The sequence below is a fragment of the Equus quagga genome, chromosome 10 (assembly GCF_021613505.1).
Source record: "Equus quagga isolate Etosha38 chromosome 10, UCLA_HA_Equagga_1.0, whole genome shotgun sequence".
Classification (NCBI taxonomy): Eukaryota; Metazoa; Chordata; class Mammalia; order Perissodactyla; family Equidae; genus Equus; species Equus quagga.
Window position 1 is genome coordinate 86,319,873 of NC_060276.1, and position 12,160 is coordinate 86,332,032.

At 35.9% G+C, this 12,160-nt stretch overlaps 1 protein-coding gene across 14 annotated transcripts in view; it reads right to left on the reverse strand.

Moving 5' to 3' along the window:
• KDM6A (lysine demethylase 6A) overlaps nucleotides 1-12,160 on the reverse strand; it is a 207,219-nt gene that overhangs the window by 84,123 nt on the left and 110,936 nt on the right. For all 14 annotated transcript variants that reach the window (XM_046673176.1, XM_046673180.1, XM_046673179.1 and 11 more), the window contains exons 5-6: nucleotides 11,429-11,487; nucleotides 2,864-2,984 (exon numbers count right to left, since the gene is read on the reverse strand). In XM_046673176.1, coding sequence (XP_046529132.1) covers nucleotides 2,864-2,984; nucleotides 11,429-11,487 — 180 coding nt within the window. The remainder of the gene's footprint in view (nucleotides 1-2,863; nucleotides 2,985-11,428; nucleotides 11,488-12,160) is intronic.

Below are 12,160 nucleotides of genomic sequence, written 5' to 3' on the forward strand. Positions count from 1 at the left end.
ACTGATATACCTCCTCCTCAACTAAAAATGCTGATGCCTAAAATTCTCCTGAAAATAGACAAGGAATATTGGAGACAGAAGCCTTAAAAAGCCATGTCAAAAGGAGATAAAAGTCAAATGAAATCTTCTCATTATGAGGAAGAGAAACATCAAAACACTCTTAAAATTCTTTTGTATGTTCATTCAAATGAAATAAACATCAGAATGATATCAAGTATTTTATTTAAAAGGAAGAAAGGCCGAAAACAAAAAGACTGCACTTACTTACGGCAATTTTGCTAAAATTGCTATGACCTGAAGGTTTGTTAGCCTTTGACTAGCCTGAACAAATAAAAGTTGTATACAGGAAGGTTTCTGTTGAAGCAGGAACACTTTCAATTAGTTATAGAATACTGTCCAACACTGTTTCCTCTGATTAAAGGGGATTTAAAATATTGCCACCTTCATGGAAACAGAGCTTTGAATCCACAGAATTAAGATACCACTGTACTAATATTCAATAGCCACATGCCATAATTTAGGACATATCTGATTCCTTTTTTTCCACTCAAACATATTTCCTGAGCAACATTTACCAAACTGCTACCAAAAACACTTCTGCAACACATAATAGGCATGTTGTTGAAACCTGCAGTTAGCCACTGATGATTAAGTAGCTAGGAACTAAAGTTTTTTTTCCTTTTTTGCAATTATGATTATAACTTTTAGCTGTTTACCCACCCATTGTTAACTATGCTGCTTAGGCAATATGCTATCTGACTTCCACTAGGTTCCTATAGATAACATCTCCCTGGAGCCTGGATCACTATGGTAATGGGTGTTTGAGCTGTTTATCAGGAATTAGAACCCCTTTATCCTTCGGGCCGGTTGAGACCACCAACCCCTCAACTGGGCCCATGTGAATGTCTGATAAATGCCTTTTGACTTTAAGAGGCTAAAAACTCCACCCTCAGATCATGCTAAGGTCACCATTTTGTGAACATGTGTCCTATGAAGAGCCATGAAGTCTGACTACGCTTGCACAGATCATCAATTACCTCACCTCTCCTCACCTCCAATCATCTATCTCCACTTTTCAGACCAACTTGCCCCCATCCCATTAATATGCCTGAGTCCCTCTTTTCGGGGAATTAGATTTGGATTCATTCTCCCGTTTCCTCACTTGGCTGCCTTGTGATTAAACCCTCTCTCTGCTGCAATCTCATGGTCTCGGTATTTGGCTTTCCAGGCGATGAGCAAAAACGAACCTGGTTCCATAACACTGTGACAACGTTGTAAAATGCTCAAATAAGTTTATTTTGTATTTATAAGCCATTTCACAAGTTTTGTTAGCTAATAAACACTGTAAATGTCCAAGAGGAGGATATAATATGCAAGAAGGCAAATCTGAACTTATTTTCCATTTCAAATCCAATCACACCCCATAGTATAGTTGGAGAAATGCTGCTCTAAACTTGAGGAAAACTGCTAATTTCCAGGCATCCCTTATTCTCCACACTACTTACTTACATTTACCCTCAGGCCTAGTCCCCAAACTGCCACTTACCTTTGACAACTATGTGATCGAAATACTTCACAATCTACTGGTTTTAGTGTTTTTAGTTATATATATCTCTTTCTCATACCATCAGCATTGTTCTTTATAAACTCATGAAAGATAGAAACCATATTTGCATAACTGTCTACGTTAAGACTCTAGAACAATTAGGGACTCAAACACAGTTTTTAAAAAACCTTCAATCGTTCCTTATTAGTGAATTCAAATTAAAACCTACTGTAAAAGTCATTCTTTATCTCCCTCTCGCCCCTTCAGAATCAAGATAATCTGCAATGGAGATTATTTAGAACATGGCAACCATTATAAAAACTCATAAATTCACAAAAACTTAAGCTTTTTCCTAGAACTTCTAATCCTTTCAAAAAGCAACACTTTTATCATGCAGGTAAGCACTATATTCAAGAAAAGCCCAGTAAGACCTAAAGTGATGGCAGAGACAGCACAAGAAACTCAATTAAAAATTTGAGAAATATCGGGGCTGGCCCCGTGGCCGAGTGGTTAAGTTCGCGCGCTCCGCTGCAGGCGGCCCAGTGTTTCGTCGGTTCGAATCCTGGGCGCGGACATGGCACTGCTCATCAAACCACGCTGAGGCAGCGTCCCACATGCCACAACTAGAGGAACCCACAACGAAGAATACACAACTATGTACCGGGGGGCTTTGGGGAGAAAAAGGAAAAAATAAAATCTTAAAAAAAAAAAAAAAAAAAAAAAAAAAAAAATTTGAGAAATATCAAATTTCCATAGAAAGTAAAATATTTAACCAACAATGTATTATCTTTTCCCAATAATGTTTACATTCACAAACCACCAGTTCAAATGACTTTCAGAGAACACATTTTTCTTATAATTTAGATATGAGACTGTGCCCTGCTGGTAGAGGTGGACAGATTTCGAGTGAGCTCCATGCAAATAAATGGTCAATGATTCGGTCACACATACAGCATCATTAAGCAGCTGCTTCTGACCTCTATGGTGGCCAATCACTTATAGTGGAGTGATTTAGATGTCCAAATCGAGACTGAAACTTTCAACCTTTCCTGATGACAGACCTCAATTTAAACTTTAAAAAAAAGTTTAATGGTGTAATTAGTTACCTATGTCTTGGTATCATAACTACTGTGTACCCTGAAATCCAATCTTATGTATCTTCTAGCTCATAGCTGATAAACAGTTCTTTCGCTTAAATTTTCTTTTGAAGTGCCAACATAAATTCCAACATTTCTCAACGCTCTAATATTTAACAACATCCCCCCAAAAAAACACAAAAATGAAACATTATATCTTGGAAAAAACCCAACAACCTACCTTTAAACTAGACTCATAGTCTGTGTTCACTTTGAACATAAGCCCAAGTCGTAAATGAATTTCCTTGGCTCGACAAAAGCTGGGATCAACATAAAGCACCTCCTGAAATGCTTTAATTGCCCTGAAAGAATATAGACATAAGATATCTTAACTTTTTAACACTTGCATGAATTCTTGCTTGGCAGCACAGTAAAACTTCTGTTTTATGCAATACTGTTTTAAAGGAAATGCTAGTTTTATAAAAATGATGTGAATGAACAGTTTAAAAAAAAAAAAGACTGGGAAGGGGCACCAGAGTCTTTCATATAATTAAATGTGTAAAATCTCATTTAATTAAAAAGAGGAAAAGAAAGACCAGTTCAATTTATTCTCAATTATTCAAATAATATTTTATGGCTTAATAAAATTATCAGTATAAATAACTGATTTCATTGTTTTTGGAATTTCCTGGGGGAGAGAGGGTTGGGGCAGATAGGATTACTTTTAGTTTTAAGGGAGGAGAGATTAATCCTGTCTAGTCTACTCCATAAAAATAAGTACTCTTTTTAAAACTTTTTATTTTTTATCTTTCAGATTCAGGTTTACATTCCATTTGTACCTTATTTTTTATAAGGTGTGACGTAAGAGGTCAGTTTTCATTTTTTTCTGTACGGATATCTAATGGTCCCAGCATTATTTGTAAGAAAGACTATTCTTACCACAGCTCTGTAGTACCACTTTGTCCTAAATCAAATGTCCATATTCGTGGGGGTCTGTTTCTGGGTTCTCTATTATATGTCACTTTCCATTCGTCTATCAGTGTATTGGCCCCAATTTCATTTTTACCTTTAATAAAAGGTATCAACTATCAAGAGAACAAATACAAGGGTGAGGAAGGGACACTTTTCATTTAACACATTTTTATATCACTTAATTTGAGCATGTGGATGTACTACCTACTCAAAAGTAAATTATTAACAAACAATGTCAACTTTAAATTTTGAAAATTATAATATCAGATATTACAGTATGTTAAGCATCACTTTGAATCTCTCTACATGTTTTAAGGCTTATCCCAAGTACAAGTTAATGCATTCTTTGCAAAGCTTTTTATCAACTATTCTCTGCCTCTACTTATCTTAAAAGGGGCTATTTATTAGAATCTTAGATGATTCCAAAACAAAAGCCAATCTTTCATAAAATGTTCAAAATATTATACCACAAAATAGAGTCAAACAGTACTCCCTGGGCCTTTAAGTAATTTTATTTTGATTCATGCATTATCTATTTCCAAAAAAAAACCTGTGGTTATGAACATCTTTATTATAAAATTAAGGGCTCTAAAAGGTAATGTTTATTGTGAGGGGCAGGGGCAATAGGTCTGGCATCAGATATCTTTACACCTGGTGAAATATTTTCTTACTGAAGAGGAGCTCAGCATCTATGTGTTAGATGGCTTTTTAAATGGGTGAGGTGTGTATGTGTTTTATTATCTGATTGTTGATAGGCAGCAGAGGGAGTCAAAGGCCTAACAGGAAGGAATTGGTGTAAATTACCATTCTCATTCAAAGGCAGTTTCATATTTCTGTCAATCAGACTTCAAGATACTCATCTGCATACTGTTAAGAGGTTCTTTTTGTACTTTTCTCCAATCTTTCTAATAGGAAGAGGTGCAGCTTCAGCCTCTATATTCTCTTGGTCATGTCTAGTGCTACCACCTTCTAATAGAACAGGCAATTGTGTGTAGGGGCCCGGGGGGTCGGGGCAGGAGAGGATACAGCAAGCACATGGGGATCAGGAGGACACAACAAGGGGTTAGGAAGGGAACAACTGCAGCAATAAACGTTGCCAATTAAACCATATGATGCAACTGGAAAGGGTATGCAGGGGCGTTTGGAAGCTTCTGGGGTGATATCAATTTTTTATTTCTCGACCCAAGTGATGGTTATGAATGTTTATTTTATAAATAATATGTTAAGATGTATACTTATGTTTATGCATTTTTCTCTAAGTATATTGTATTTTGTAATAACAAAAATTGAGGGCAATGCTTCATAAAGTCCGAATTAACCTTACCTTATGATATGGCTCAGAAAACTCTCTTATAGAATGGGTCAGAACTAAGCAATGTCCACATGTGCCAATAAAAAACCCAGGAAGGCCTGAGTCAAAGACATGAAAGAAAAAGAATGGTGGTGGAAGACAGCAAAGAAAAGAAGGAATAAAGGAGAAAAAGAAAAGAAGTTAGGAAAGAACAACGATCTAAGGAAGGGAGGCAGAACACAGAGCATCAATAACAACCCTTCTGTCTCAGTTTCTATTTCCAGCCTTTTCCCTAAGCCTACTATTCGTAAATGTGTTTTACTCCATAGGTGCCTTTAATACCAGACATCTTATCCACTTAGTTTACGATGTCACACAAGTACAGAGACATAGGTTTATTTTAACAAGTTCTCTGTACATGTGAACACACTGAAAATTTTTTAAAAATTATTAACCTATAAGCATAAACACATGTTCCAAAACACTAGTCTGGGCCATGTTATGTTTACTCTTTAAGGACTATTAAAAGTGCCCAAGACAAGGTATGGCCAATATATATCTAATCAAGTTCTCCTCGTTGTCGTTTCAAAGTCTCCCTCAGATTCAATACATTACAGGCTCAATCTTCAATATCTTATTACTAGATTACTGACATAGACTCCTTAAGGACTTCTCTTGCTCTGCTGTGGCTTGCTATGTTTCCCCAAACATGTGGCTCCTGTGACTGCCAATTAACCATGATACTCTAAGTCAAATCCCCATGTAGCATGTAAACAGTGAGCATTAAGCATTTAAGTACATGTGAGCAGTTCCTATTCAACTCCGTTCCCAGTTATGCCCTAATACCACTCATCCTCAGCCGTGAATCAGCTTATCTTAGGAATTTCTTTATGAGAATACTGGCCCCCATGGCTTCACTGCTTCTCCTTACCATGGTCTCCTGACCTGGAAAATTTTCATTCTTCTGCTTCACTCTAAGTCCACTATTACCTTCAAGACTCACCACCCAAACTCAACGCCAACTATTTTTTGCTTAGTGTTAACTAGCAGTTAGGTCCACTCTATAATCAAATAATTTTAGTCTGCACCTATTAGTGTGCAGTCTCCAACTGTTCCATGTAGTCTATTCCTTGAGGTCTGCATTCTTCTTTTATTTTCAATTTTCTAAATAATACAGCAAAATGTTTAAGTGTAATAGATGCTTACTGATGCCATCACTTTCATGGTTAGTTGATTGGACTTTGGGGGGTGGGGTGGGGGTGCCAAGGCAAGCTCCATAGTCTCTTTACTGATCAGTTCCCCTCATGTAACTAAATATATCTAAATTCATTTTCTTTTCTAAATTTTCACCCCTCTCTCTCGCCTGTGTGCTTCTTCAGTTTCTCCCAACCCAGGGGAGGGAAAAAAAAAAAAAAGAATGAGAATGAGAGAGAGTGAGTGTGTGTGTTTGTGTGTGTTGGGAGGTGGAGAGTGTTGCGGAGAAAACAGGTACTACTCAGACTACATTCTAATTTTTGTCATCATTTTACCACATTCATATCTCACCAAACTGCATGTAGCCAGAACATGATCTCTGCAGCAAAAGCTAGACTAAAACACTAACACATACAAACTCTGCTGACCTTTGTATTCTGACAGAGAATTTGAGAACATGAGAAACGGCTACCCCAAACTATAAAATCCTTTTATGATACAATGCCTGGAATGGTTTATGGTTTTCAAATATTAAAGTATATTCTCTACTAAACATGCTGTGCTGGCATTTTTTTCTTAAAATCCAAAAAATGTTTTTTTAATATCACCAAAATTATTTCCATAGATTTTGTTTAAAAATTTTTTGCATTTAACGTTTGCCATTGTTCATTTTAAAAAGGAAATGAAAGAAAGATAAAATCTTAATAGCACTACCTAAGAAAAACAGATGTGCTAACTATATTTTAAAACAATGGTCATTTTTAATATTTCTAGAAAGTCATTAAAAAAAGCCTCCTTTAGAACTTTACCAAACTATAGTAAAAATGATATTAATGAAACATCCCTAGCACAGTTTCAGTACACCTGGAAAAAGATATAATCAAACTTTAAGTTTTCAGAGGCTAATAAAGCTGAATCCAGAGATTTCCCTCAGGGATATCTGAAGGGATAAATGAACCAATTTCACAAAATTTCATACTAATAAAAGGGAGAATATTCTAGCTCTACATCAGTCATAACATGTACACACACAACAGATATATACTTCCACACATATCTATTAGGAAATTTAAAAGTTCCTTTTAAATGAGACAAATAGAAAGATTTGATGAAGTAATCAAAGAGACAGGTAAGATTTTTAAAGGTGGAGATCGAAGAAGAAGGCAGACCAAAGAGCGTAAACGGCACGAACAAAGTTACACAGGCAAAAAATGCTCAAGATGTTTTCAGGGAAATGTTAATACAGTATGACTGATACTAAGAATATATTTAGGGGAGCAGCAAGGCTGGAACAATCAGTTGAGGTTGAAGGAGAGAGGAGCTTAAATGTGACGCTAAGTTAGAAATACCATACACTGGGTTATTCATATTGACGTTTGCTAATATATTACCTCTTGGCTCTTTTGCCCTCTCTCTAACCAGTCTTCATCACTCCAGAGTGGGATACTTTTTTCCCTACCTTATTACAAGATTTATGCCTTTACCCATAATTTCCCTACAGTTTAATTAGTCCAAGCCCTACCAAATTCTCTCTAGTAATCTATTGTCACTGTTAAGCATAACTTTACCAGAACTGCCTTAGTTATCCACTAGTTTTTTCAAAACAGAAGTGTACATAATAAACTCAACACACGTTAACATGAACTGTTTCATTTTAATGGAATTAAAACTTCTGATCTAAGAGCATTAGTTTGTATTATAATAGCTCAAAAATATCTATTAAGTTATTGTCAGACTCCATGCCAGACAAGCCTCAGGAACAATGGTATCACAACTTCATCAGGTTTATGTTTGCACCCAAAGCAGTGACTATACAGGAGAGCAGAGATTCGTACACCCCTAAGAACACTTGTGATTCGTGCTGGGGAAATGAATCCTAAGGAAACTTCACTTGTAATATGTTAATATTTCTGTCATTTTTGAACTCACCTCCACCTCATCCACCAATCCTTTTTGATGTCAACATAACAATAATCACTACATTTCCTTACTAGGCCTATCAATTAGATTTGAGAGCTTAATTTCCAAAATCCTATGCCTCTAGCACAGAATTACGTAGCTCTTAGATTTGCTTACCATAGGACCATTCTGATATTGATCAATGGGAATACAAAAGGTTATAGGTTACAGAGATAGGACTGATGAGGATTTTCAGGGGGATACATTTAGAAATATGGCTACAAGTTGTAGTAATTTATTATTGTACATATTTCAGTTCCTCTCACCCAAGGACATAGGTTTCCCACTACAAAGGCAAGAAGCAGCTCAGTTCAAGGTAACCCTAGCAATTTGCCACCTTAACGAACAAGAACAAGCAAAGGCTCGGGCGTGCACCCACACGTGTGTAAAGGAAGGGCTTACAGAGATTGGTTCTAGCTCTCTGCTGCACGTATTTTACTTTGGGCTTCTATGTCTTCCTTTCACCTTCTGGATGTCTTTTTTTAAGTTTGGTTCCAGATGACTAAGTAGGATAATAGTAAAACTGAATAATCATGCTAAGTCCAATGAGGATGTTAACAGTTGCTATACTACTGTCTGACATGGGCTCCTCTGTCTAAGGAAGAGGCTGCAACTGAAACTGGAAAAACTGACCAAGTAACTGAGCTCATCTAGAAGCTAACCAAGAAAATCAACTCCAAAGGAAAAAACAGGCAGCATAATATGGCAAAAAACAAGACAAACAGGTTAACGGGATAAAACTATAGTTAATAAAATTGCTCTTAATAATATATCGTCACCGTTGCCAACCCCAACACATGTTGGTTGCACACATTATTACCAAATACCTAACCTACTCAAATGCCAACAGACACCATCACCAAATATCAAATTTTACTTAAATTATAAATGTACCCAAGACAGAACATTCTGAGACATCCTAGGCAGATTCTCAGAGCTGACAATACAAAAAAAGGCATACTACACTCTTCTCTAGAAACACTTTTTTCAACAAATCCTAAAGAATTTGGTGTGAAATAAAAAAAAAGAAAAATGTCTGATCCCAGCAATTAATACTACCTATAAATAAAACACAAATACAGTTTTAACCTACGGAAGTTCCTATCAGTTAAGGCTGTACTCTAAAACTCTAACCAAGCACCTACTCCATGCTTTCTAATTCTATGGCTATTCAAGAAATAGCAAGGTAAGTTAAAGGAAAAGCTGGGGCACAGAGTTTGTAAAAGAACATTTGACCAGCAAGAGAAAAAAAACACAGCCAGGATGGATTCAGACAGGGCGTGAGATATATCATTTTAGGAAGTAGCTAGAGTTGAAACTCAAGACGTGAAAAAATGGTGGTGAACCAGGACAAGATCGACAGACCAGAGGGCACTTATTAATTCAGACATTGCATCATCCTTGTTTCATTTCTTAAGTCAACTGAAGGATACAGAAATCATATGTAGATAAGGAATCAAATGATACAATTTTCCACAGCTACAAGGCCCCTAACTAGACATGCTCACACACTTATTAAAACAATCCAATTCTGAACTGATCATTGCTTCAGTTCACTACTGATTTTATGTTTGTATCTTCAATCTACAGAGAACTCACAAGTTATCAAATAGGTAGTTCGTGAAAACTGGCTGGTGTGAGGTATACATGTGTGTTTCTAAATAGTAAAGTTCCTTGCCATTGCTTTCATCTAAATTATTTCTGGTTGGCCATAAAGATTGTACCAATGTGCCCAGGAGAACAATTACAAATACTGATTAAAAAATACCCACCTGTCACTCTTCAAAGGTGGGGACAGTATAATAGGAAAAAATACTAGATTGAGGAATCTGAGCATAAGCTTGTTTCTGCCACTAATTAAATAGTTACATAATACTGAGTTAAACACACACACACACACACCTTGCTTTCTTCATCTACAAAAATAAGGGAAAAAACTAAGTTATCTGTAAGACCACTTTTGGTTCTAAAAGTTTTGAATTGTGAATTCTATGAATAGTATCTTCAAGAAAGAGAGAGATTTTAAAACAGTCCTAATCTATTCTTCTTGGTTTTACATGTGATACAATGGACATGAAGTCAGGAGGCTTAAGTTTAGGATTGCTCTAGAGCAATGGATAATTTACAAAGAAAATTAGTGATCTGAACAATTGTAATACTCCATATACACACAGGTGTTCTCTAACAATGCAGTGTTTCCATAGATGATCAAAATCCAACAAGACGAAAAGCAAAGAGGGAAGAAAAAGTATATAAGGAAAAGTTATCCATGTTTAAAGTTTCATCTTTAGGGAAACCATATCAAATCACTGCCAATGCACATTTAAAAGCTCTGCAATAAATATTCAGGATGCCCAACAGATATATGACAGGGTTATAACCTTTGGCCAAAACCTTCCTTTGAACCCTTACAGCACTCACTCACCTTAAAACTATGGAGAATAGAAGGGACTCTGACAAAGTGGATACAGTTCAAATAAAAAATGTCCACATAGGGCCTTACAGTTTCCAAAATCTACATCATCTCATTTGATCATCAAAACTGTATAAAGTAGAAAAGGCAAGTGACTGCAATGTCCTTTTTAAACAGCACACACACACAAGAGGAAACAGACCTAGGGAGCTTATTTAAAGCAAGATCAAACTAAGTGGAAGCACTGAGACGAGAATGCCAATCTTCCAACTCAAATTCTACGTTCTTCCCATTGGAGAATGCTATTGTCTTGTCTGGTAAACAGAAAAAGAACAATGAGGCAAAGGCCATAATAACAGGGTCCTATACTTACAGTTTATAAAATCTTATGTATTACTGTCATATTTAATCTCTGACTCTGAAGGTGGTACCATTATTCCTATTTTATAAAAGAGAGAATAGAGAGTTCATAATCTGGTGCCTAAGTTATTGGAAACTGGAAAATACTGGCATGTGCGTGTGTATGTGTGTGTGTATACTGGGAAGGTGGAAGAGGTGGAGAAGTCAATCTTGTCTAGAAGTCTGAAAAGGTAAAAATACTGGTCATCACAGATCATTTACTCACAGACCTTGAGATCTGAGAGCATAGTCATTCCCCAGTTTCAAATAACCTAGGGATCACCAGTCCATAATGAGTGACTGAGAAATTCCAAAAGCTTTCCAATCTAAGCCTTCTTTAATCAGAATCTTATACCAGATTCTTTTACATACAACTCTAATAATCTCAAGTGGGTCAATATCTCTGAAGGAACAATCCAATCATTTCAAGAGAATATTGAAAAATGGAGGTTTAGTGACATTAAAATATTTTGTGTCTATTATCCACACACAAAATACCAAACAAAAACAAAAAACAAACAAACAAAATAAGCCATTTACTGGAAACAACTGGAGTTGTTAGTTTTATGTCAACTTACCACTGAAATGCATTGTAATGGAAGTAGACCAAACCAAGACCATATAAAAAGGCAGCATTCTGTAAAGAAAGGGAAAAAGAGACTTTTAGGAAAAACATTTATGTCTAATGCATATGTGATTATTAATATAAAATATAGTATCCAAGATCTTTTAAGTTATTAAAACCCTATCTTGCATTATAATATATTTACAAAACACCAAAGCAGCAGTGGTAAGTCAATAGATGGCACAGAATCCAATCAACTTGGAGAGATTCTCTGGTTTCTTTTTAATCAAACTTGCCCTGAAACAAATTTGTCACCAGATTTCTATGGGCAAATCTAAAATAAAAAGCTATTATTATTCAGAGATAAGAAAACACTTGGACTATGCTATCCTATTCTCTCTTCCTCACACCTGTATTTTTTCTCTGGTTCTTTGTGTTTCTTGAACTGGATTTAATTTTACGTTCAATGTTGCTAGGAAGGTAGGTAGAATTCAAAGAAAATACACGATATAAACCTAGAATAGATTTAAGTATTTAAAAAGATATATATTATATGCAAAAATGACACCTAGCCATTTACATTTGGAGCTTTAAACCTCAGGGATTCACTTTGTAGTACAAAACAGAGACATGCTTACCTAGACTCACTTGACCTCTGGCCTCCAAAGAGGAACTACCCAGCTACTCCCTTTTTTTGAAAAGAGCAAACATTTGAGTACCTACTATGTGTTGTATCAATAAACAA